This window comes from Paramormyrops kingsleyae, chromosome 18 (assembly GCF_048594095.1).
Source record: "Paramormyrops kingsleyae isolate MSU_618 chromosome 18, PKINGS_0.4, whole genome shotgun sequence".
Taxonomy (NCBI): Eukaryota; Metazoa; Chordata; class Actinopteri; order Osteoglossiformes; family Mormyridae; genus Paramormyrops; species Paramormyrops kingsleyae.
In genome coordinates, this window is record NC_132814.1 from 11,478,887 (window position 1) to 11,501,012 (window position 22,126).

A 22,126-nucleotide genomic window follows, 5' to 3' on the forward strand; every position below is an offset into this window, starting at 1 on the left:
GTTGCTCACACCTCAAATTGACATTTACAATAAACTGATTCAGAGCTGCTTTTTCTTTCCTTATGTTTTGCACAGATGCACGAACATTAGTCCAGAGGTGCACACCTTCATCCACAGTTGTACGCTTGATGTGGTTTCTCCGTCAGACGTCTATAGCGTCATCTCTGTTATTCATGCAGCATCATGGACTTCAGCAGACTTTGTCACTGCAGCTCCTCCCAAACATGCCCCAACAGACCTCTGAGACCTTTTTATCATACCACCATATTCAAAATTCAGGTAGCTTTGCCTTCCCAGCAATCGTATGCATGACCCTAGAATGATTGGTTGTTATTAACCTACTTAACTGAAGTTTTCTCATTATTTTTTTCTCAGTTCTCAAGCTGCATGTTGCGTCACTTGTATATAATTTAATTCCATCTGTTTGAAATTCACCCACCATTCTATGGGCTCTCTGAGGAAGTAACTGCTTCATTTGCAAGTTGCAGCTAATAAGCTTATTGGCATCAAATAAAGTCATGAGATCTGAAATACAGTAATGTAATTGTGAACAATGTGCGTTCAGGTGATCCTGTTTTTCACAGGAGCCTGAAAACTCCTCTGTCCAGTGATCCTGGAGTTCTGCTCTGATTCCGGACAGCGAGATCGCTCTGCCAGCATGGCATTTCATAGTTACTACTTTTGCTTTCAGGTTCCTTGTCTATAAACACTACCTGCTATTGATCCTCCTGTTTTCATTTTTGTCCTACATTTCTGAATGGGGTGCCTCACTCACCCAAGATGAGGTTGTATCATTTGTATTTATATGAGTGCAAACAGGGTGCAGTATTATAAATATTTAAAGGAAAAAAATCTATAAATATTGACACTGGACCTCTGGCATTCATGGGTGCAGGACCGCTAGCATTCATAGACATAGGACCTCTGGCATTCACAGGCACAGGACCCCTGGCATTCACAGGCACAGAACTTCTGGCATTCACAGGCACAGGACCCCTGGCATTCACAGGCACAGGACTTCTGGCATTCACAGGCACAGGACCCCTGGCATTCACAGGCACAGGACTTCTGGCATTCACAGGCACAGGACCCCTGGCATTCACAGGCACAGGACTTCTGGCATTCACAGGCACAGGACCCCTGGCATTCACAGGCACAGGACTTCTGGCATTCACAGGCACAGGACCCCTGGCATTCACAGGCACAGGAACTCTGGCATGCACAGGCACTGGACCTCCAGCATTCACAGGCACAGGCCTGAAACAGTCACAAACATATCAATGTCAAAATCCCAGCTGCCTTTTTGACATAAATCCACGTGTGTTTGATTATAGAGACTAACAATGGCCAGGTTAATCATTCATTCACGTGTACATGCTCCAACCATGTGTACACCCTGCGCCCAGGTCTTTGAAGTGAAGTGATTAATTGTCACTGTTGTCACACCACAGCACACAGTGCACAACAATGAAATGTCACTTCTGCATTTAACCCGTATCAGGCAAGCCCTTGCCACAGTTCTCTTTGCGACACCTCTAGAATAAAAATCACCTTATCTTCCATGTCTGTCGTGGGTGGGTGAGCTGAGTCCGGCTTTCCTGATGACATCTTGTTGTCTAATTCCATAAAGTAGTGCTTCTGATTGGCTGATGAGCTGCAAATGAATCATATTCACATGTGATTCACAAAAATAAGTATGCCTACAGGGTCTGATGAGACAAGGTCTATCAAAATATGCCAGGACAATAATCAACTACGATAAAAAACCAATCCAGACTTTCATGGAGAGGTTTCACTTATGGAAACAAACCTTTACATTGTTTTGCACATACAGCCTCTCCCATATCACTCTGACCAAAGGTTGGTTTTTGGATCTGCCCAACCAAAGGAAAGTCATTCTTTGTAAACATAAACGTTTTGTTACACATTCCCTTTGGCTTGAACAGCTTGAAGACTTTAAATCAATGTATTCTGCCCCTCTAGTGAGGAATGGTTTTGAATACAATTTTTCTTTACCACTTCTCTTTCTCCAATTGGTCAGGTGCAAATAATCTCCTCTCTCACATATTATACCATATTTACTTACAAATATCAGAATAATTGTATAATTTTCACCTGTGGAATAGATGAATCATGTTTTTTGGTGTGCTGGCTTGCCTTGCAAATGTTGGAGTCTTAATGCATTTTATTTATTTGTTTGTTTGTTGATTAGTTGTTTATATATTTATCTTGGTTACTTGCTTATTTACGTACTTGTTTATTTATATGTTTTCATTTGATTGTTTATTTTTTTATTTATTGTCTATTTACTTGGTATTTATGTGCATCTTCAGTGTGGCTACTTGGTACTTGTACTTATTATCACCTAAGAGTCAGGCTGTGAAGAGAAACACAAGTAAGAATTTCTCTGTCCTCCAGCACATCCTGTACTAGACACATATGATAATAAATCTTGACCCTTGAATCTTGAGTGTGTCTCTGTGGCTATAGCGCTATGGGAGGACAGTGCTTAAGAATCAGAACGGCTGAAGAGATCACCTGAAAGAGAGTCTCTATTCGTGCACGGGTGCAACCCCACCCTCCCCAATAGCCACTGGGAGTGAACACACCTGGGAATACTTAATACCGATATGTGACATAACGTAACTCTCTTTCAGAAATGGACCATTCTCTGAGAAAGAAATGTCCTTGTAAATGAAACAGTATTGCGAACGAACACGACAAATGGCCAGAAATCACAGCATCAGCATTGCTCCTTATACTGGCGGCAATTGCTGTAATCATTTCAATTTTTATTTGCTTCCCTCTACCCGACTCCCTCATTATCACGGTCCCACACCCAGCCACACGATTCCTTACTAGTCTTTATTTTTACATTCTCCCCATTTGCAATTTTAATCAGATACACTTCCTTTTATCCACAAAAGAAATATGCAGTGAAGAAGAATACTGAAGAGGTCCTTCACTGTCTAGGCAGCTGGGACGGGTTGCACTGGTTTTGAGTAAAACAAATTAAATGAACATCATGAACCACACAGGATTACAGTCACTGTGCAGCATGTCAGCCTAAGGAAACGTATTATTATTATTATTATTGTTATTATTAATTAGAAGAAGAAGAATTATTATTATAAACAATATTAAAATATATGCATGTTAATTAATATAGTGTCTTTCCAGAGCTCTGCTCTGTTCTGTATGTTACCAAGAAAATGTTATATTCAGATAGAATGAATGGATGTGAATACTGGACTGTGAGGAGGTACTTAGGTCTGGAAAGGACATGTAAGAATTTCAGGGACCCCAAGGAGGACAAACAGGTGGACCTTTGATCAAATCAAACCTCAATAGTGAGTATGGCACTGGAAAGCCAGAAACCCCAGATGGAGGAAATGACATCAGAACCTCCTGCCTGTAGGGTCACCAGGAATCAGCAACATCTACTTAGATAAGATGCAGTGCCAGGAGTTGGTTACCAATAATTATACAACATCACATTTCTGAAATAAAGAGAAAACACTCATGTTATTTCTCATTGACATAAATAAATATGTTTTCTAAATGAAAAAAAAAATGCCAGACATTAAATTCTCATTTAGATCATTGCTTATGTGGTCAGTTATCATCAGTTAATATCCAGTATGATTCAGTACAGAGGCAATTTCTTGACCATATTCTCTGGTCAGGTATGGAACAGCACTGAGGATCTATTGCCCTTTTGCAGAAGAAAAGAGGGTTAGAAAATTTTAAGATGCAGTGCCACCAAGTGGTCACCAATGTTATTACGATTTCATGTTTCTGAATGAAGATGGGAAAAAACGGTCAATTATGCGTAATCAATATCCCACCCAATGTCATACGGAGACAATTATATTTACAAGTATTGACTGGAGGTAGGCTGAAGAGGATTATTGAGCCAAAGTCGTTACCAAGTTTCCACAACAGGATGCAAGCAGGGCACAGGTGCAGAAAAGGACAAAAGGTCATTGAATGACTCAGCACTTTCCTCTGGCTCATGTATGTTGGAGGGACCAATGACTTATTTTCTGTGAGTAGGAGGTTCCCATGGGTGACCAAAGGGCCTTTGTCTTCCCGAGGTCAGTAAATAGTGTCAGCACAGCACAACCTCTTTTTCCAACGCAGTTCTGCTCCCTCTTCACCTTCTCAAGATGGCTCAGGCCACAAAAAGCATTTAGGCCAAAAATGGGGAAAGGGTACAAGTATAAAGTATGTTCCTGTCTCTGTCTGGAGTCCTGGACCAAAAGTGCATCTCCTAACTATTGGATTAAATGGAGTTCATCAGTATTCACATCACTTTCTCTTAGGAAATGTCCGCCTCAATAAGGAGGTAATGTGTTTGAAGTGCATATAAAAACTGCAAATTCTTTGTTCCAGATGTTCCACTTGTGGGGCAGTGTGTGGCTCAGTGGGCTAAGCCTGTGTGCCTGTAGGTTGCTGGTTCAAACCCAGCCTCAGCACGGCTGGGGGTCCTTGAGCAAGGCCCTTAACCCCCAGCTCCCTGGGCGCTGCTACAGGTGGCTGCCCTTCATGGACAGCTTGCTCTACAAAAAGCAAGTTGAGGGAGGTGTAAAGACAATTTCTCCATGGGGATCAATTATTATTATTATTTTTGTCTGTTTGCTTTTTTACTGCCACAACATTGACCCGCCAAGCCTTATTTTTAGAAAAATCATTGTCTAATCATTTTAAGCAACATATGCAAATTTCCTGTTCCCAGCTCGCCTGCTGAGCAACAGGCCTATTATCTAAGTGCAGCAGTCAGGAGGATGGCGGAAGCGACAGTCAAGGTGCTTATTAGGCCTGCATTTTCTCAGGCTGGATCCCTTAAGGCAGGGCTTGCTCATCCTCAGCTACCACGCGACCGGGGTCCGCTCTTCCTCAGCTACCACGTGACCGGGGCCCGCTCTTCCTCAGCTACCACGCGACCGGGGCCCGCTCTTCCTCAGCTACCACGTGACCGGGGCCCGCTCTTCCTCAGCTACCACGTGACCGGGGCCTGCTCTTCCTCAGCTACCACGTGACCGGGGTCTGCTCTTCCTCAGCTACCACGTGACCGGGGCCGCTCTTCCTCAGCTACCACGTGACCGGGGCCTGCTCTTCCTCAGCTACCACGTGACCGGGGCCTGCTCTTCCTCAGCTACCACGTGACCGGGGCCTGCTCTTCCTCACCTCCCACGTGACCGGAGCCTTCTCTTCCTCAGCTAATACGTGACCAGGGTGTACTTTTCCTCATCTACCATGTGACTAGGGCCTGCTCTTCCTCAGTTACCATGTGATTGGGGCCTGCTCTTCCTCACCTCCCACGTGACCGGAGCCTTCTCTTCCTCAGCTAATACGTGACCAGGGTGTACTTTTCCTCATCTACCATGTGACTAGGGCCTGCTCTTCCTCAGTTACCATGTGATGGGGCCTGCTCTTCCTCAGCTAATATGTGACCGGGGTTTACTTTTCCTCATCTACCCCGTGACTAGGGCCTGCTCTTCCTCATTTACCATGTGATGGGGCCTGCTCTTCCTCAGTTACCATGTGATGGGGCCTGCTCTTCCTCAGTTACCATGTGATGGGGCCTGCTCTTCCTCAGCTACCATGTGATGGGGCCTGCTCTTCCTCAGCTACCACGTGACCGGGGCCTGCTCTTCCTCAGCTACCATGTGATGGGGCCTGCTCTTCCTCAGCTACCATGTGATGGGGCCTGCTCTTCCTCAGCTACCACGTGACCGGGGCCTGCTCTTCCTCAGCTACCATGTGATGGGGCCTGCTCTTCCTCAGCTACCACGTGACCGGGGCCTGCTCTTCCTCAGCTACCATGTGATGGGGCCTGCTCTTCCTCAGCTACCACGTGACCGGGGCCTGCTCTTCCTCAGTTACCGTGTGATGGGGCCTGCTCTTCCTCAGCTACCACGTGACCGGGGCCTGCTCTTCCTCAGCTACCACGTGACCGGGGCCTGCTCTTTCTCAGTTACCATGTGACTAGGGCCTGCTCTTCCTCAGCTACCACGTGACCGGGGCCTGCTCTTCCTCAGCTACCACGTGACCGGGGCCTGCTCTTTCTCAGTTACCATGTGACTAGGGCCTGCTCTTCCTCAGCTACCACGTGACCGGGGCCTGCTCTTCCTCAGTTACCACGTGACCGGGGCCTGCTCTTCCTCAGCTACCACGTGACCGGGGCCTGCTCTTTCTCAGTTACCATGTGACTAGGGCCTGCTCTTCCTCAGCTACCTCCACTGCACTCTCTTCAGACCAACACCCATATGTATGAAATCATACATATTTAGGAAGTAATTTTTCCAGGAGCTTCTTACTGACAGTCATATTTAATGTAAATACTGATTTCAGGCCAGTCCCAGTAAAGCTGAAAACTGTCCCAGAAACCTTTAGTCTATTTTATATTTTTTGGAGCAATTGAAGCTATGAAGAAGGTGCTGATTTAGTCTAAATTAGCCTTAAGGAACAGGCACAGAGTCCTGGAGGCCCAAAGGCGTCTCTCACCTGACTCCTGGATCATTACCAGAAAGCCTGCTGTCCTGCATCTTCCACAAGCTGTCATGTTAAGTCAGCCATCAGCATTAAACAGGCCCCCCCTTCGCTCTTTATATTACACATACTATTTTATTTTTCAGCCATTTTTTAACTGTGATCGTGTTCGAATTTTAATGCATTTGTTTCAGTTTCATTTCCATCCATCCATGAATCTCTTAAGGAGACAGTTCTTCCCCGTCTATGATATTCTGTCCTCTCTCACTCTTTATTTCATGGTCTGTCACTTCCTATTACAACAATTAGCATCAAGAAAGTAAAATTAGTCAAATCAAACAAGTCAGTTTTCATATATGATTTGATCTTTGTCCATGGAAGATACTTTAACTGCAAGTCTATTGGGAAATATAGACCTAAAGATCTGTGTCGCTTTCGGCCCGCTCATGTGCCCCCCTGTGCTTCTTGGTTGCTGCCCCTGCTGCAGTGTGGACCCCCCCTCCCCGTTATTACGCTTGTTAGTACCTGCCTCATGCCCCCCCATCCCCCCCCCCCCCCGCCGCATTGTCCCCTCACAATGACACTGTGTAAACTCTTATCAGCCGCTGGGAGATCAAAGTTCTGACGATGCCTATCTGAGGAGAGCGTCCTGCCTGGCAGCGGGGAGGCCCGGACCCCACAGCGCCCCCTGGCTCGGCGCCTCCTTTTGGAGGCTCTCGGCTGGGTAATACCGGGCATGGCTGCCCCGCGTGACCCCACACGTATCACATTCATGTTTCCCTGACACGTTTATCTACATCTTTATTTTTCCCTCGACAAATATAACATGCACTGTTAAAGGACCAGGGTGTCTGTTAGGGGTATTATTTAGATAATTAGATACTTTACATGAAGCATTGTATGTATAACTGCACTGCCTGGCCAAAAATAAAAGTTGCAGAGTTTAATATTTTGTTGGGCCGCCTTTAACTTTGATTGTGGTGCACATTCGTTAATGCATTGTTTCCATGTGCTTATGTAGCATCTCAACATTTTCTTCATCCAGATTTGCATTCATTTCACGTCAAGATCTTGTATTCATGATAGGTGAGTTGAGCCACTCCGTAAAGTCTGCGTCATCTCAAAGACTTTCAGTGGGGTTAAGGTCAAAACTCTGTGCTGCCCAGTTCACGTGTGAAAATGATTCCTTACGCTCCCTAAGCCACTCTTTAGCAGTTCGAGCCCTATGAATCTTGGCATTATCATCCCGCAATATGCCCAGGCCTTCAGGTAAGACAAAATCCATTGCTGGGATAACCTGGTCATTCAGTAGATTCAGGTATTCAGCTGACTTCACCTTATCGCTGCATAACGTTGCTAAGCTTTAATAAAGAGAATGGCTTTAAATTCTGCAGGTAATTTTAAATTACCTGCAGCTTTAAATTCATGCTTTTTGTTGGCCAGGCAGAGTATTTGGTAGCATTTTCATTGATGGTTGTTATTTGTCCTACTGCTCTGATGTTGAATCGTCCCTCTTTATTCGCGGGTTGTGTCGCGAAATCCGTTATTGTTCCATGATCTGCTTAATGTTAAGATGTGTTCATATGTCACTCAGAACTAAACTGAATATTAACCCTTTCGCGCGTTTTTAAAACCCTAAGTAAAACCTGGTAGCTCGCAGGCAGTGAAGGCATGTCCCAGCGCAGTCTCGCACATTACAGAGGAGCCTGCAGCGCGGCGACCTTGCTGTGACCCAGCCATATAGGAAGTGAGCGTGCGGTGGAAGACAATGGCTGAAAGCAGGAGAGAGTCTTTAGGGTCGGGGCCTGCATCCCTGACAATGGGGTCGCGCATTCAGACGGTGGATGCAAACAAAGACGACTCGAGGGCCCCCGCCTTCCCCCGGCACACAGCAAAGGAGTCGGCATTTCACACCGGTCTGTGAAGAGCCCTCCAATCAAACTACTGTTTAACCCGACCTCCTGTCGCTGTGAGGTCGTGAGCAGTGTGGAATGCGGTAAATACGCCATTATGGATTACCTCTCCCTCACCCAGCCTGGAAACTTCCACGGTATGTCAGCAAAAGTAGCACCGCTACACGCTTCATATAAATATCAACCAGACATTGTCATATGCGCAGTTATTTCAACTTACATTGTCATATGCGCAGTTATTTCAAGTTACAGCAATGGTCGCCCACTGGTCGATTGTGTTCGGCGGGTCAGTTGCCAAAACATTTCTAGTTGAACGGTCAATCGACACAATTTATAATTTCCTGCATTTTTGCAATATATTTCGAGGGGAATCCCCCTCCCTGATTGGCAACATATACCCCCACCACGATTTGTGACATATACCTGGGGGGAACCCCCCCTCATCCACAACATATATACTGAGGGGAAACCCCCACCCCGATCTGAGACATATACCAAAAGGGAATCCCCATTCCGATCCGCCACATATACCCAAAGGGAATCCCCATCCCGATCTGCCACATACAGTATACCAAGGGGGAACCCTCACCCCGATCTGAGACATATACCAAAAGGGAATCCCCATCCCGATCCGCCACATATACCAAGGGGGAACCCTCACCCCAATCCATGACCTATACTGAGGGGGAACCCCCACCCAGATCTGCAACATATATGGTCACAATTTGGTAGCTCAGTAGAGCATTTTCTAGATAAAAGTAGCTCTGTCTGTAATAAAGGTACGGATCACTGATATACAGCATGAATGACTGAATGTGGAAACGTGCAAATTCCTGGAAAGAGCTTCTTTGACAAGAGGGACAGCAAAATGAAATGCCGACTGGTTTGGGGTGTTTGCGAGAGCTGGGATGCTGCAGGGCAGTGAGGCTCCAGAGGAATCCCATTTAGGCCAGTGCTCCTCCCCCTTACCTGTCCTACATGTGGATCGGGGTCTGAGGCTTGAATTTCAAACAGGTCTGGGCCTTTGAAGGGGAGAGTAACACATACACTGACCCGGCCTACGTCGTAGAAGCGTATTTGTCTTTTCTATAGTCATTCATAAGGATGTAGTTAAAAGTGTAAACCTTCAAAGGTCTGTGGGCCTGAGTTACAGTAGCTGCTGATTTCAGAGCTCAGAGGTCAAAAGTCAGGGCGAAAAGGCATCTAGCCTCCAAGTCACCCTGCTGCAACGCCGATGCACTGCAGGTGGGTTTGGTTACACTATAGCCCCAAAGCCTACAGCAGAAGAAGTTATCTGATGATCTTCATTCGCCTCTCCCTGAGCTTTTTTACTTTGATTTTTACATAGTTTCCGTGTCTCTGCTATTTCACGCTGCAGTTTTCTCTATTTATCGTTACTATCTTTCAATTAGAACGTACAGATACATGTGATGATTGACAGGGACCCACTTCACAGAGAGGAAGAACACCTCAAAGACCATTCTGGAAGCTCTACTGGCATCACAAAGGTGACATTTTAATATGAGTCGTTAACATGATGTCTGACCAGCCAGTTGTCAGAGAGCAATTACTTCAACAAAAATGCTATACAGCTTTAACTAAACAACCAATAAGAGATCGGAATTGTGTAAATTGAATTATTTAAAAGACTAAATGAAGAATGCAGTGTGGGTGCCGTGCTGACTCAGCATTCGCCTTGTCGTCTCAGGGGGGGGGGGATTGCAGGCCTGATTCTCTGGACGTGGCCTTTCAGCGCCATCCCCTTGTCTTTCGGGGGGTCCTGGGTATGGCTGCCTCCATTCTTTCACGTTGCGGAGGACATGATAACCTTTTAGATCAGTTTACAAGATGAAGAGAGAGAGAAATCAACACGATGACACACCCACAGAATGATGATACACTCTTGTGTCAGAATCCATCCATCCATCTTCGGGCTGCCTGTCTGGTGCTGATCATGGTGGGAGGGGACTGAGCCTGAGCTCGATATTATTTAATCAAATATCTGGAATGTTCATCAGCGCTACGATGATATTGTCATTTGCAGGTGTTCAGTCAAATGCTCGATTTAAAGTTACCTCGGGCGTAGTGAGTGAGTGGCTTTTCATGAGTCGGGGGTTTGAATCTCAGCTCTGCTCTGTGTGCCTATGTGGAGTTTGTATGTTCTTCCAGTGCTAGAAGATTGCTAGGCTAATAGGTGTCTTCGTGCTGTCTTTTAATGTATCCGGCCTCCAGTGAACTGGAAAACATGTCACGTCCCCCAGCCTTGTCCCCCAAGCCACCAGAGGATGACTCTGTCCTCCCATGACAGTAACCAGGATCCCTGGTTGGAGGTTTGATGGATAGAATTGCCCAGTAGGGACAATCCATGTAAAAAAAACAAAAAAACACACGCATTCTATTCTGTCATTAAACACACTGCATATTCTATAAATGTCCTCCATAATAATTCAGATGCATCCCGTGAGTCATCTCTCATCCCCACATTGCCCTCACGCCCGTTCTATTTTCATCGGTATCAAACGGTGTATCCCCCCCCCAGACAGGTGTTGCCCTCTGCCCCTCCAGGGTCTGCAAACACTGCCTCCCCTCCCCCCATTCCAACCCCCACGGTAGTGCTCTGATTTAAATAAGCCTCTCTTAATGAGGTGAGAACTTTATTGCAGAAGACATGCTGTTGACCACAGCCACTGATATAGGATGGTGTGCAGTGTAGACTACAACGCCCCCTGCAGGACCTTTATGTCAACACACTCCACCTACAGTATCTTAAGAGCAGTATCAGAAATTCATCAAAAGTTCTAACACTACTTACATACGGATTAATTTTCCTTTTCACATTCCTAACATTATTTAGGACACATGTTCTTTGAAACATGGGAATGTTATTGTGATACCAGTGGGAGTAACAGTGGAACTAAAATGTGACGGAGGCGTGAAGAGCGACCGCACCGGGCACCGCTGGCCATGCCAGACGGGGAACGCGATGTCGCCGCCCGCGAGGCCGGCTCGGAGGCGCGGCGGCCATGCTGCACTGGGCCCCAGCCAGTCTGGAGTCAACGCCAACTTCTGTCACTCTTCAAAGGGATGCGCATTTAACAGTGCATGACAATGGCACCTGGGACGGCCTGCTCTCGCACCGGGGGCCTGGAGGGGTAACAGGGGTGGGAATAGGGGACCCATGGAAAGTGGAGGGAAGGGCGGGATGGAAAACAAGAGCTTTATCTTTAAATGAGAAAGGAAAGCAGAAGTGTAGATTGGAGGAACACAAGAGGAGAGATCTGCTGATGAGCTGTTTTCTGTCACATCACCCACAGTGTCTGGCTGCTTGCTGTAATGTGAGCTACTGATCCCACAATGCAGTATACACACACACACACACACACACACACACACAACGCTTCACATCACCCCATTAAGTTGTATCAGAGGACTGAATGCACAGCATGCTGAGATCAAAGGACCTCTTCTTGGGTGTTTCACTACAGTCTGCTACGCTTGAGGCTGCAGGCAGCAGATACTGTCGTCATTGCTGATGCAGAAACCAGCTCAGATCCCTGAGATATGATTCTGTCCACTTTGTGTATGAGACTGAGCACTGGGTTACGTGAGAGTAAACTGCATTTACGGGTAACAGGAGGGCTGCACCATCTCAAAGCTGAAAGCGATTAGATTTAAAGAAACAATTCGAATAATCCAAACAAAAACGATATGGGTTGCATTGGATCTCTAATTAAAGATCCCAAATACAACCAATTAAAAGGAATCTATCAAATAATGCATGAAAAAAAAATTAAATTCAAAGAAAATATTCATAGGGATGATTTTATCATTTTATGTTGGAAATTCTAATGGAAAATGCAGTAAAGAGTGGAGTCAGTGGGAAATGTGAAGTGTTTCAGCACCCAGATTGCGCTCCTGAAATCTGGGGGTGACGTGATTGGCTGCTTTTGAGAGGCTTGGCACTTTTCTCGGAGAGACTCTGATGTTCTGCTGGGAGAACTGCGTGCGGGAGCCAAGTGGCCGGGCCAGACAAAGGAGGGCGCGTCTTCAAGGGGATCCCGCAGTTGTCGGCCCAGCAGGGGAGGGACGTGCCCCCCACCAGCAGACGCAGGAGCAAAACAAACATGAGCCCAACAGGAAAAGGACCACAGACCCCTGCTGTGACAAAGGAGAGGATGAGAGAGCAAAGGGGAAGCAGAGGGAGAGCGATGGCTGGACGGGGAGGGGAACGGCCATGTCACCTGCTTCGCGCATCCTGTCACCTCTCAGATACCAGCAGTGTGTGCTGTTCAAAGCCCAGCAGCACAGTGGAACCCTGCAGTCAGTGGAACCCTGCAGTCAGTGGAACCCAGCAGCACAGTGGAACCCTGCAGTCAGGCAGGGCTGTTATCTGAGGGCTCGGGGCTTCACAGCCTTCCCTTCTCCCCTGGCTCAACAAATCGTAGGAAGCGGCACCTAAATTATAGCCCTTCTCTTTAGTGTAGGTGACTTTGGATTAAAGTGTCTGGTGAATGTGAGCAGTGTGCTGCACATAGAACAGCCTGTTACAGTTCAAACCTCCATTCTTTTCAGTTCTGAGATGCAAATCTGCAGGTTCTTGGCAATGTTTTGAGTAATGGGATGCATTTTTTTTCTATTACAATAAAGAACATGTATTTTTATTGACATAAAAATCTGTTAATCCATCCATCCATAACTGCTTATCAGATATAGGGCTGTGGTGAATCTGGTCCTGGAAAGTATATAGCACATGAAACACAGGCAGGGGACAATACCTGCTTGAATGTCATTTGGACTAAAACCTTAAGGTATATAATAATATGAAGCTAATGGTTTGGATATTTCAGTGTAGATATTGTGTTTTTAGTTTTACACCGCTTATCAGACATCTTTTTAACAAATGACTTCGTGAGATGCGCCGAGTTGTCCCACACTTGTATTCCAATAGTGCCACCTAGTGGCTGTAACACAAATTAGCACGGTCTTTCTCGGAGGGAGCTGGGAGGGAACAAAAAACGTGGACTGTCTGGGGGTCCCGGAGGACTGGGTCGAGAAAAACTGCACTAGCACCAGAAAACCACAATTAGTGAAACCTTACCACTTTATTTTCAATTGAAGCTTATAGACTGCTGGCAATTGCTACAGGACGGGGGTGGTGTCCGGCTGTCAGACCTCTGCGCCCATGAGGGCAATATCGCCGGTTTGAATCCAGTGATCGGCACAATAGTCACAAGTCAAAAGTCATAATAGTCAGATAAGAGTTTAGTTAAGGAACAGTCCTATTGGACAGTCTTGACTTCTGGCTTAAATCATCCAGCTAACTGTAAAGTCTTGTTTTCTGGAACACCCCCAAGGAAGCAATTAAAAAATGGATTTATTTCCTTTTTTTAAATCAAAGCCATGACTCAGAGTGTTAGAATGCCCATGCTGCCGATGAAAATGATGATTGATTTTCAGTGTTTATAAGAGTAAATGTGCATACGGACAAAACAGACCTTTCATTAGCAATACCAGAAGAGAACCACAAGATGGCTCAATAAACCTTACGACGAACTGATACTGCAAAGAAGTTATATTGCACTGGTGGTGAATCTTGAACTTCAACTTCTAATTGTTACATTAAGGTTTGAAAAGTGTCAGTATTCTCATCCATATTGAGACAGAGTAAATCTCTTGATCATGATCTTCCTAGGGGTCTAAGCTGTCCTTGTACCCAAGCTGGAAAAGCACCCAGGGAACAATCGTGTGGCAGTGTGAGGACAGAACACGGAGTGCTTTTGTGGCAGTCTATTCTGGGGCATCACAGGTTCCTGGGCAGCTGAGAATGTGGACGTGGTTCGGCCTCTGCCAGTGCTATAAATAGCGCTTCAGTAGCTCATATGGCTAACGTCACACAACAGTACTTGACGGCCGCTCCTGTGGAGTGACCTCTGGTCCTTCCCCTCGCTTTGCCTTTAACTGCAGATTCTTATTCATACGGTTGATGTGGACAGTTCTGTTATTTTCAGTGCCAACCAATAAATCTAAGCTGTTGAGTCAGGAGGATGTTAATATTTAAAGTTAAATGACCAGCCAATGCACGGCGGATAGATCAAAGATTCTTCTGTAACAGAACCTTCAGAACAAGTTCAGCTCTTGTGTTGTTACACTGTGTTACATGTTTTCACCACAAAAGACCTGTCAAGACAAAGCCAGGTTTTTTTTAGAAATGTGGTGTTTTTTTGGGGGGGGGGGGGGTGTTTGTCTGACTCTAGGCAAGAGTTTACAGTTGAAACATTCTCATAACCATGAAGAGGGATTCAAAGAAAATGAGCCAGTGAGACAAAAGCTCCTGACTGTGTGTGAATGGATGTGAAGGAGTGGCTTAATGTAAGATGGTTCAAAGTCTCAAGTTTTAATGAAACAAACAAAAAAAATGGATAGATAGATAGATAGACAGACAGACAAAAGGATGAAATATAAGAAGATGATGGATGGATGGATGGATGGATGGATAGATGGATGGGTGGAGAACAGCTGAAACATGAAAATTATTGGCAGCTAATGAAAATAATTTTGTTTTTATGGATTGTAAAGAGCCTTTTTTCCTAGCTGTGTCTCCTGGCCAGAGCGTATTCCAGGCTAACATGCAGTTCATTACAAGGTGTAATTACAGTCTGTACACAGATGTCTACAGACTGTGGTCAGAAACACCGAGCAAAGGTGGGATTCAAACAGCCAGCCTTGGAGGTCCTCACCAATGGGGATGCTCACTGAGCCCCTGGGTAAACAGACAAACCCCACAGTACAAAAGTCAACGGGAGTCAAGGAAAATGATGTTTAAATGATCTTCACGTTGGCAAATAATACTATAATGTTATGTCCGTAAAAGTGTGTCAGCATAATCACTTCAACACCTCTCCTAAAGTCAGTCCAATATTTGCAGCAACCATCGAATAGAGAGACTGCATCTTCTATTAAGTTCTTTTTTAATTAAGTATGTAGAAGGACAATAGCCCGTAAGCAGAAGGTCTGACCCTGAGCAAAACGAATCAGCGCCGCTGTGCAGCCGGGGTCACGGGAAGGGCGGAAGCCGAACTGAAGGCATGACCTCTATTCTGCTGGAGGCGCCGTCTTCGTCCACGTGCGAGCGAAGATTACGCAACGACCTGCACTCTCAGATAGAAAAATGCCCTAAAAGGTCTAAAAGGCGCGCTACTGACATAATTGGACAGCAACTATCTTGATATTAGTTTACATGCAACAGATCTGTTTTGGTATGTAGACGCATTGTTTTCCAGTTGGGTAAATCATAATCAAAAGAAACTGATCTTAATTAGCACCTGAGAGGAAGATATCAAAAGATGACAATTTAGTCTTACATTTTTTTTTGATCGAATTAATGATAAAACGGTATTAGGTAAGGGAAAAGTTAATAAGGGCTTTATGAATTTTGTAGGAACGCAATCAGGAACATGCCTTGCCAGATATGAAGCTCCTTCTCAGTCTTAACTGCATCTTCTCAGTCACATGCGTGCGTATTATTAGAATCGCGCACTCGCTGTTGTATTTCATTGGTGGTTTGTCTTGTCTCCTCGCATGTGTCTGCCTGTTACACACTGCGGGATGGTTAGCTTACGACTGCAGCCCTGAACATTGCATACAAGTCAATGGCTAACACATTAATAGCATTGTACAAGCCTGTCGCTTTCTGTAACTTTAACCAGTGGAACATTCCACAGAGGGTAACAGTACGTAGGTCAGTCATTCCCATGCGGAGTCCAGCTGGGCCAATTTCCAGAATATGTAGTGGGAGACAAGGCAGGTGCTTCAGACTGTACTTCCATAATAAATCCATCATAGATTTACCTGATTTTTGCAGTTGCTTACAAATTCCGCGTGCAGTGGAATAAGAATAAATATTGAATAATGAAAGATACATACGTTATCGGACATAAACCTATTATAAATGGCCCAGATGTGCGTTCCCCCAACTCATTCCAAAAGATACACGCAGCGTGTGTCAGCTATAGCCACATATTTTGCCCCCTGTTCGCTTCATTTGCACATAACCTACACTAGATGTCACTGTAGAGCAACTCACGAGTGGCGAGTGGAGCCCGATCGACCAGTGACTTGGAGAAGCGCAAACCTGCTTCATTCAAATTCGGCTTGCTGTCGTAGCGGCTGAAACATGCAGTCACAATGAATGTTCAGCTCGGCTTGTTCATGGAGCAGTTTCCTTCAAAAGATTTGATTATTCGATTCATGTTTAAATCACATGGGGCACAGCACAATGGCGTAACGTGGAAATTATTTTAATATATTGCTTTATCTATCATTTACCATCGGTATGTATATCAAACTATTTGGCATTAGACATTCTGGCATTAAACGTTCTTGTTATGTTCTATATCAATCTGGTCTTTCATCCATGACGTACAGCACACAATTCTCTGACTGCACTATTGCGTGATTCCACTTGCTGATATGTAAAGTACCCTTTTCTGGGACTTGATTACACTACAGTCCAGCGCAGCTATGCAGTTCCCAACTTCGCCTTCAAGGTGACTTTATTATGTGCCTGAGAGCAACATGTGTCCTTCGTATATGACTCTTGCTTAGTGGCTTAAATTCAAAATTGTATACACCACTACAAAAGGTTTATGATATCTAAATGATTTTTACCCATATGTGTGTCATAAAATGGTACACGTATAATCATGAAACAATGAAAAGATATAACCTGCTACAGGAATGTTGTCTGATATATATATAACAAACTGTATAACTACTATCTGCTACTGTTCTCATGTAGTCATAGATTTTATATAGAAATAATTATTTAGTTATATATACCTACTAACACATATCTAACAAATATAACGACAAAATTATTTGGTCTGCTGTTGAATAATTTTCGTATAGATTTACTGCTTTAATTGCAGAGATATAATATAACAATTATATGATATATAATAATCGCTGATATTATATTTATAACCGTACAGTAGCGGAGCGCTTCAATTAGTTACTTTAATATTCCCCTGTATTCACAGCTCTCTTCAGTGACCTTGGTGTAGAGCCGCTTTCATGGCCTCAAAATTGCAGATATAAATGTCAGATAAGTATCAAACTTTTCCCCTAATACTGTTTCTCAGATAAAGAGAAAATCTGCAAAATATGACAGTTCACGTTTCTTTTATAAAACGATTCGACTGGTTGTGGAAAACTGAATATTTTAGCTGCATGATAACATTTAGATATGAAAGAATGTTACACCTCTTGTTTTCAGTTGAATATGTGTGATTGTCGAGTACACGTGAAAGTACGGGAAATTGACAATTTCTCTGTTGCTGTTCTATCAGACTGTACTCCTAGTTAGTTGTGAAATACGGTTTATCAGACGTCATGAATGGAAAACTCAGATTGCCCCGCCCCCGAACCGACCAGCGGACCAATCAGATGCCGGTCTGAAAAAACCCGTCGTGTCTCGAGATCCCGGCGCTTTTAAACTCCCGACGCCGCTATAAATGCGGCCATTTCGACCAGCTTGTCGTAGAGCTCCGGGGTTCCGGCAGGGTTGCAGTTCTTCCCCTTGTGACAGGTCCACTTTAGCGGCACAGCAGAATGAGTGACGCTGCGATCTCTTTCCTCAAGGACTTTCTGGCTGGCGGCATCGCTGCTGCCATTTCCAAGACAGCAGTCGCCCCCATTGAGAGAGTCAAACTCCTTCTGCAGGTATGCGGGTTGTCGGATTAGATCGGATTTGCCGGCTGATGCACTCTGGTGGTCTCTGATCCTTAGCTGGAGCTAGGCTGTTGCTTTTGCGAACTAATGTAGTAAGTTTCTAAATGGCGAAAGCTAGTAAGTGTCTAAGTGGCTGATTTGGGATGGCAGCCGGTCACAGGGGTATCACTGCAGTATCCATGACTCTGGTCGTTGCCGGTTGTTGAATGACTGTCAATAACATGTCCATTGCTCTTCTATTCCTCCTCAAATCTTACGTTAATGACTTTTAAATGTCTCGATTCAGCCTGAGATGCCAGGGTCGCAGGGAGCGGAGGTCTTGTCTTGTGCCGGCTTGCGTGCGGGAGCTGGGTGTGATGCCGGTTTATTAACAGGAATTAATTAGTCTGAATATCTTACACCATGTACCCGATCATTTTCCCTCGGGATGCTGAATGACGTCTGTTATGCATATTTTAAGCTGTCAGACAGCAGTGAGCCCCTGTCTTCATGCTAGTTAGTGTACTGTGAGTGTTCTGTGGTCTGTATATAACCTTTGACATTCTGTGTTAGTCCTTGTAAGATTGTTTTGGGATGGCTTTTCCAAACCGACTTCTTTGCTGTGCATTATGAGTAATGCTTGCTGTTGCTGTGTTTTTGAACTTGTCCTTTTTTTGTCTACAGGTCCAGCATGCAAGCAAACAGATCACTGTTGACAAACAGTACAAGGGTATCATTGACTGTGTGGTGCGTATACCCAAGGAACAGGGCTTCCTGTCTTTCTGGAGAGGAAACCTGGCCAATGTCATCAGGTACTTCCCAACCCAGGCCCTCAACTTTGCCTTCAAGGACAAGTACAAGAAGGTCTTCCTGGACGGGGTGGACAAGCACACCCAGTTCTGGAGATATTTCGCTGGGAACTTGGCCTCCGGTGGGGCGGCTGGTGCCACCTCCCTATGTTTCGTCTACCCTCTTGACTTTGCCAGAACCCGCTTGGCTGCTGATGTAGGCAAAGCTGGTCCAGAGCGGGAGTTCACTGGTCTGGGCAACTGCATAGTCAAAATCTTCAGGTCTGATGGCCTTAAGGGTCTGTACCAGGGCTTCAATGTCTCAGTGCAGGGCATCATCATCTACCGAGCTGCTTACTTTGGCGTCTATGATACCGCAAAAGGTGAGTGTTTGATAGGGTGTTGGCTGTAGTGCAGAGTGGGCCACAACCTTAATTAGACCAGCTAATAATAGGGAAAGTTATGGGCTATTAACAGGAAACTATTTTGACCCTTTAGAGAGGTTCAAAGTGAAGAACACCATTTGCTCTTTGATCTGGGTGACATCTTGCACAACTAAAATTGTCTACCTCCATAAAGCAAGAGTCCGAGCCGCTCGTTTCTAGAACTTGCCGTACGCTCGCGTGTTTAAATGACAGTATTGGCTTTGTTCGGTAGGTATGTTGCCAGATCCCAAGAACACCCACATTGTAGTCAGCTGGATGATTGCTCAGACTGTAACTGCTGTGGCCGGCTTGGTGTCCTACCCCTTTGACACCGTCCGTCGTCGTATGATGATGCAGTCTGGACGTAAAGGAGGTGAGTTCAGCAGCAACTAGTCATATTTAGCTTAAATGCTGCAGGATTTGGTGTAGCCTGACCTGGTAAATTCATTAAAATCCCATGTATGTTGCAACTTTGTGTCAGTTTGGTATATTAGATTCTCTTTGATAATGGACAACAGTGTTAACGCAGCGTTGTATCTACAGCTGACATCATGTACATTGGTACAATTGACTGCTGGAGGAAGATCTCCCGAGATGAGGGTGCCAAAGCCTTCTTCAAGGGTGCCTGGTCGAATGTTCTCAGGGGTATGGGAGGGGCCTTTGTGCTGGTGCTTTACGATGAGCTGAAGAAAGTCATCTAAATGTGTTGTATGCAGCCAAGAGTGCTGAAATGGTAAATGTAACATATCTTGTACATTTGGAAGAACCGTCATTCTGCCTTGTTTATAGGGACCAACTAGTATTTGACTACTAGTTGAAATGGGGGTATAGATTATGTGATTTCTGTTCCCACCTCACCCTTCTAACCAATGTCATTCCCGCAAAGAAACCTGACCGGACAGAGCTCTACCCATCATCTAGCCGGTGTTTTTAACCATTGCTTTAATAAATACAACCTGAAATACACAAACTGTCAGTTGCTTTAATCATCTTCAATGAAGTTGCCTTGCAATATTGGCGAAAACCTGGATTATGGCAAAATTTAATGGCAACAGTTTTTCTGAATGAAGCTCGACCAGTGCGCCAGAAGCCCCAGTGACTTCTGACCTGTTGACTCGTACTATAGTTGTAAAGCGCTTTCACGTGCTCATGCCCTTGCTGTTACTCTTGCCAAAATAAACTTCAAGAATTTTGAGCCAAGTGGTGATGGCTGCTATTTAAGACTGTCCAAAGTATCATGTAGGCAACCTTGGCACTGGCTGGCATTGAACTCGTCTGCTTGGCAGTGGTCTAGTTGACCTTAGCTGTCGAGTTCATCGTGCTGCGTATTTTCCTTCCTGTTCAGTTGTATTGCATGAGATTCTTGAGAATAACTGTTCTGGGTTGTTAGTATTAAGCATGTTGCATTGGTTCACAGACATCACAATGTCATATAGTTTTTGTGTGTACAGTGAAAGTCCATGTGTCCACACTGCTGCTTTTTGATCTTGAGGACAGCTAGCTTTGGGGGGTAATTTGCTCGATTAACTCTTGTGCAGACAAAGGTTGTATGCAAAATCAGTCTTGTTTTTGTGTCCTCCAAATTTCCATCTACTTCATCTACATCTACAGGAATTTCCATCTACAGGAATTTGTCTGACCTGCCTCAGATTTTTACCCAAAAAACTGTTTCTGATTTATTTATTTATTGCCCCCAAGTATAATGGTACCAGATTTGCATTTGATTGTTTATTCTTAAAATTGTTCATCTGTAGTGTGTGTGTGTGTGTGTGTGAATACATGCACATATACGTATCAATCACCTGTACGTGACAAGTGGAGCGGAGTGGTGAGGTTGGGTGGTGATGTGGCTTTGATACCGACCCGGGTTCTATGGGTATAGAGTTTGCATGTCCTTCCTTTATCCATGTTGGCTTCCACCCATGACCCAAAATACACATGAATGGGTGCCTGGTCAGGCGACATGATACTTCCTGAAATTAAGTCTAAGATGTTCTCTGCTGACTCTGGTAGGTTTTGCCCTCAGTTACCCAGCACTGGACAGCACTTGGATTGGTCTCTTGCACTATAACCCCCCCCTCCCCAAGCCATAAAATGTCAGTTGAAGTGAGGTTGAAATGTTTGCTGGGGGGCTTTCGGGAAAACTGCATGGTATAAGCGTTTTGTCTTTGAGAGGAACCCAAGCACTAAAATATGATTAGTCTAGGTTTTATTTATCCGGAGGTTTATTTTCACTATGCAACCATGGTATTAAGAAACAATCCTGGTCTGTATTGTCTTTATATAGATGGTGAGAGAGATGCCCTCCAGGGTCACATGCTTCTCCACAAATAAGTGTTTAAACATAGGACAAGGCTGTTTTTTTTAAAGCAGATACTATTCTTTGTTTTCAAAGACTAAAAATCATTGTAGGTTATCTGATTGATTCAGAAGTAAACTTGATGTTAAGGTACCCTTAAAGATTATTGATGGTTAATGAGTAGAATTTTGATGAATGGGCTTATATTCAAACTAAAACCATTTCAATGGTTGGACCGATTAATCACCACCAGAGAGAAGCCCTGTAGCTGGAAGGACTTCTGTGAATTTCGTACGAGTGCCAGACGGATGACGTAGGAATGCATCAATGTGGCATCACCGCTGATCCGTAGGGGCTGCCCTGAGCCAGTTCATCGCAGACTGGAAATTCTGTTCCTGTGATTGCAGTGGATGTGAGCCTCCAGTGTAATCCTGAAATAATACGCCTGAGCAGTGGCCATGCTTGTCAAACAGGTTCATCTCAGGTGTGTCCGGAAGC

General features: G+C 44.9%; 1 protein-coding gene across 1 annotated transcript; it reads left to right on the forward strand.

Moving 5' to 3' along the window:
• The first annotated feature begins 17,917 nt into the window (after positions 1-17,917).
• Positions 17,918-20,299, forward strand: LOC111837930 (ADP/ATP translocase 1). Its single transcript, XM_023800393.2, has 4 exons — positions 17,918-18,128; positions 18,801-19,287; positions 19,562-19,702; positions 19,873-20,299. The coding sequence occupies exons 1-4, from the start codon at positions 18,018-18,020 to the stop codon at positions 20,028-20,030; spliced, it is 897 nt and encodes a 298-aa protein (XP_023656161.1). The 5' UTR covers positions 17,918-18,017; the 3' UTR covers positions 20,031-20,299.
• Positions 20,300-22,126: the final 1,827 nt, after the last annotated feature.